The 5,292-nt window shown below is 35.3% G+C and overlaps 1 protein-coding gene across 1 annotated transcript; it reads left to right on the top strand.

Moving 5' to 3' along the window:
- The first annotated feature begins 4,075 nt into the window (after positions 1-4,075).
- Positions 4,076-5,021, top strand: LOC122014128 (probable protein S-acyltransferase 22). The gene is made up of 3 exons (XM_042570312.1): positions 4,076-4,192; positions 4,289-4,369; positions 4,707-5,021. Exons 1-3 carry the CDS (start codon positions 4,088-4,090, stop codon positions 5,019-5,021), a joined length of 501 nt encoding a protein of 166 aa, XP_042426246.1. The 5' UTR covers positions 4,076-4,087.
- Positions 5,022-5,292: the final 271 nt, after the last annotated feature.

The following is a 5,292-nucleotide window of genomic DNA, read 5'->3' as shown; positions in this document are numbered from 1 at the left end:
CCCTTTTCCCTCAGCATCCGCCGCACCTTCCGCTTCCTCAAGCCCTAATTTTGGTTTTGGATTGGGGGCTTCGACTCCCAACTTCGGCTTCGGTTCGTCTTCCACTGCTGCCTCTCCGTTGTTTGGTACTTCCGCTTCCCCTCCGGCGCCGGCCTTGTCCTCGGCTCAGACACTGTTTGCTTCGTCAGCTAGTGCCGCACCTTCGGTGCCTTCGTTTGCTACGTCCTCATCTCCCCCCGCCTTTTCTGTGCCGACGACGTCTGCTCCAGCTCCATCCTTCGTATCCCCGTTTCCTGCCTCCTCCTCTGCGTCCCCTCTATTCTCTTCTTCTGCTACCGCTACCTCCTCTCCTGCCATCACCAGCATTTCGACCTCTCCTTTCTCCTTTGGAAGTGGCAGTTCCTTTGCTCCGAGTTCGTTCGATGCCGTGTCGTCTGGTAGTACTACTTCGTCCTCACCTGTTACTACCACGTCCACCTTGGCAACTGGCTTTTCTTTTGCGACTCCGACATCTGCTGTGTCCCAACCTTCCTTTGGGTTTACCAATGTTGCTACATCAACTCCCTCCAGTGCATCTATGTTCTCCGCTCCTACTGCTGCAAAGCCTTCAACTCTGTCATTTGGATTTGGGGTGCATGGGACAATTCAATTGATGACAAAGGCAGTTGCTCGGTGAAGTTTCATCAGAAGAATATTGAAGAAGATGACGTACAGATTGTGGGTAAAGACGAAGTTTTACAGGTAAAATACAAGTTATAGTGATATTCATTATTATTATAGCATTATAAACTAAATATAATCAACATGTTTTTTTTTTAATATTTTAGGGTCAATCAGTTGCATTGACATTGGAATCTTGCTCAAATATTGCTGCATATGGTACAATTGTTTGTTTCAATGGCATGGAAAAAATGCTTCATGGTATTCCATTTCCCAAGAATTGCATTCGAGTCTCCATTGATCAAGCAGTGGACAAATCCGCTCCTTTGCCATATCCAATTCCAAGTGAATGTGAAGTAATTGGTGATGCCATAGGAACTGTTGTGGCTCCCTGAACAAGCAGATTGTGAAGCAAGATGAGGTATATGAGATATTATATTTCTAATTATATTGTCACTTTATTATTATATTTCTAATTATATTGCCACTTTATTATTATTCAACCTAGCTATCTAACTTGTTTATATTTGAAATTATTAGAAGCCTAGAAGGAAGAAGTTTGAACGAAAAAAATCAAAACCTACTTTGTCAACAAGTGTCCCAAGAGCATTACATATGTTATATTGTTACAGTAAGCATGCTCTAGATGGAGGAAAATGTATATCAATGTGCTTAGATAATGAAGTGTTTGATGAAGATTGTGAACTTTTTCTTGACCTTGAGGACATCAATTCTTTGTATCATTTGGAGTCAATTTCAGGAAATTTGATCGTTGCCTACATATGGTAAGTAAGTTTATTTAAGCAATTTCAGCAACTTTTTCATCACATGTTTGCTTCCCAATTTTAGCAACTTATTATGGTTTATTGTTACAATTTCACCAACTTATTATGAGTGATCATTATTTTTTAATCCACATGATTGTTTTGTTAGTAAATTTTATTATTTAGTATCTAAATATTATTTTCTCAGTTGCAACTGCATTGCTTTACTTATGCTGGGAAATTACTGCATTGCTTTATGTTTGCTGGGAAATTCTAATATCTAGCAAGACAGAAAATCACTGATTTGAACTGCAAGAAGTTTACTAATATTGTTGTGTGAACAAGTTTACTCTTGAAAATTCAACTTCTAGTAATTTTCTCATACCATGTTATTCTCATTAAGTTAATAGTTCATCATTTCTATTGAGAGGTTTACTAATATCAATTGATGTGGTACACTTTACATAAATATAGCTCATTCATTTTCAACCGGCCCTTAATGTTTGCCTTCTGCCATTTGTTCTTCTAGACAGGAAGTACTTTGCTCATATCTTTTTCTTGTATATTTTAAGTATCTTAAATGTGCTTGTCCTCAAGAAATAAAAGAATTTGCATGTATACATTTCTAGTATGTTTAATATGCAAGACTGTTCATAGTAAGTTCTCATGTATGGATGTTACTATCATCAGCCATAACTTAGTGTTATGAGTGATCATTATTTTTTCCAACTTATTATGAGTGTTTTGTATCTAAATTTTATTATTTAGTATCTAAATATTTTTTTTCTTTGCAATGATAGGTGTCTATATAAAAAGATGGTGAAAGATACCAAGACAAAGAAATTCAGATTTATGAATCCTCACAAACTCCCATATCTGGCAAAAACGGCACAAGACAAATCAGTTAAGCTTGAAACCCTTAATCAAAGGGCAACTCTTTTAGCAGATAAGCTGACAAGTGCATCAACAGATCAACTAGTGTTAGTGCCATGTAATGTCGGGTAAGCAAGAAGTAAAACATCACTTTCAATTGCTTCCTTTCGATAATTTATTCAATTTTATGATCTAATCCTATGTATTTGCCTAGTTTCCATTGGAATCTTAGTGTTATTGAACCTTACAAGGATGCTATTTACCTGCTGGATTCCCTAAGTTGCCGCATTCGCGATGATGATTCAAAATACGTAATGGAAATGTGAGTTCAGATTTCTTTTAGTAAATATTTATTATAATAAAAATCTTATTTAACAAATATTCTTAACGTATAAAGGGCCTTAAAATTGTTTAATTCAACCAAGGGAAGGAAAGGTAGGAAAAATGTTAAGTGGGAAGTAGTTAAGGTATGTGTACTTTTGTTTAACATATATTGTAATGTGTATAATTTTCATTAACAATTTGACTCTAATTACTATATATAGGCTCCTCAACAACCGGATGCGAAACAATGTGGTTTTTTTGTGATACGATTTATGAGAGAAATTATTGAAGAAGTTGAGACTATTGAGAGAGATTCGCTGCAATCAATAGTAACATTATTTAGCTTATCTCAAATTATTTGACATAAACTATTTAAAATTGTAAAGTGATCAGTGTTGATTATTTTTTCCATTAACATAAATTGTGTATGCTCACAGTTCACAAAAATAGGGTACTCTCGTGAACAAATTGATGAGGTTCGGTCCGAGTTGGCGGAGTACATACAAGATCATATTTATGAATAGGTATGGAATGATAGTTGCCATAATTCTATTTAGATTTAAGTTCATGGAATGGTGGTTTTTTTTGGTGGAATCATAGTTAATGCCAATTTTTTTGATGCAGTGCATAGTTACCAGATCGACCTTGAGCAGTTGTGCAATAATTCAGAGTGATGCCACCGTTGGGATTCGAGGTGATAAGTTGCAAATTTCTAGGCTAACCAAAACAATGTGGGTGCTTCTCATGTGGTGTGGTAGGATGTCTTAAAAAGAATAGGACAGTAAGATGAGTAATTTACTTTTTTTGATTGCTTGATCAGATGGCCTTTGGACAAATGCATAACCATAAAAGATGGATAATTCAGAATATTGGTTATTAGGGAGAAAGGTGATAGAGATCTCATTTACGATGAGCCACACAATCTTTTCAAGAAAATAAAGTTCTTATGTGCTTTATATTAACTTGGTTTTTCTCTAATGATTTCTATCTATTTGTATTGCAGGTTCTAAAATATAGTAAGCATTGTAGAGTCTGTGACAAATGCGTTGATGGCTTTGATCATCATTGCAGGGTGAGAGTTTTCTCCATTCACAACCTTATATGTTTTGTTATCTTGTAGTAATATGCAGTATTCATCTTTCCTTGTAGTGGATCAATAACTGCATAGGAAGAAAAAATTAGAAAAGGTTCTTCATCCTCATGGTGTTTGCTCTTCTCTTGGTAAGCACAAATATTTCCTACCATTCCAATAGTTGTATTCATTAATCATAGTGATTGACACTATTTTCTTAGTGTAGATTTATCATCTGTGTGCATCAACTTAGAAGATACTATTTTCTTAGTACGTGAAGGACCTGATACATAGAATGCATTTTATGTCAGGTCCTTTTCATTCTGATTGACTATTGATTGGTCTCCATGCTTTGTGCACCTTGGGCCAGCTTATTCTGCAGTGGGTTGTTGGGATGCTTGTGCTGATACTGTGTTTTGTTGAGAGAAGGAGATTTTCTGCTGAAATTGTTTCAAAGCTGGGTAGTAGCTTTTCCTTGGCACCCTTTATCATTGTGGTGGTGAGTACTCAGAAGAGAAAATGAATGAAAATCACACATCATAATGAGGATTTTTCAAGGTTCTGATACTAATTTGATAATGTCTCTATAATGCAGGCTGTGTGCACTTTATTAGCCATGGTTGCTACTCTTCCAGTTGCACAACTTTTCTTCTTCCATATTCTTTTAATAAAAAAGGTACACTACTTTCATATTTCTACTTGTGACACAGCAAACACTACCAGTTACACAGCTCCTACATTTATATAAAACAAACCTATGTATCCGGTCAAATATCTCTATTTCAAGGAATATATCTTTTATATTTTCAAATTCTTTGCATTCATCCATACACTGAGCATTACTGAAACTTATTATCCAACTGAACTATTACAGCTTGTTATTTAACTGATAGATTTTCCATAGTGGAAAACAAATAGTAGAATTTGAACGATATGGTGTTGTTTATTCATCAATTCTGGAGAAAATTGACACTTTAACTAGCTCATGCTACTCTACATGGATGCGCTTACAGGGAATCAGCACCTATGATTACATTATTGCTTTGAGGGAGCAAGATCAGGAGCAGGAGCAACTTGCTGTTGGTGGGCAGCAAAGTCCGCAAATGTCCCAAGTGAGCTCTTTTACTGGACTAAGCAGCACCAGTTCTTTCAATCAATTCCATCGGGGTGCATGGTGTACTCCGCCAAGATTATTCCTTGAGGATCAGGTATCATACTTTCATTATTTAGAAAGTTATTGTGAATGTAATTTACCATGGTTAAGATTATTTTTGAAAAACCTTTTAATAAGATTTTTTTTACTGTACGAGGCAAATCCATTTAATTAAAAGTTTTTTTTTGGTAAAAAAGCCTAGTTGTAAATCTTTATCAGCACTTCATTCATTTCTCCTTATTCATCATTATCGTATTTTTGAATAAAAATTGAAATAACAAATGTAATCCACTTGCTTATTGTACACTGGTTCAATGGTTAGCGAACTTAGGTGTGTGTTGTTTGAATTTTGTTTTCATGCATTGACCTCTTTAGATGATTTGTTTCTTGTGAACCTATTTTGAAAGATGCAATATATCTTTTAATATGGGTAGTTAATGTTGTTA

The sequence above is a fragment of the Zingiber officinale genome, chromosome 8B (assembly GCF_018446385.1).
Source record: "Zingiber officinale cultivar Zhangliang chromosome 8B, Zo_v1.1, whole genome shotgun sequence".
Lineage (NCBI taxonomy): Eukaryota > Viridiplantae > Streptophyta > Magnoliopsida > Zingiberales > Zingiberaceae > Zingiber > Zingiber officinale.
The sequence above is the reverse complement of the archived record's forward strand: the minus strand, read 5'-3'. Positions and strand labels throughout refer to the sequence as shown.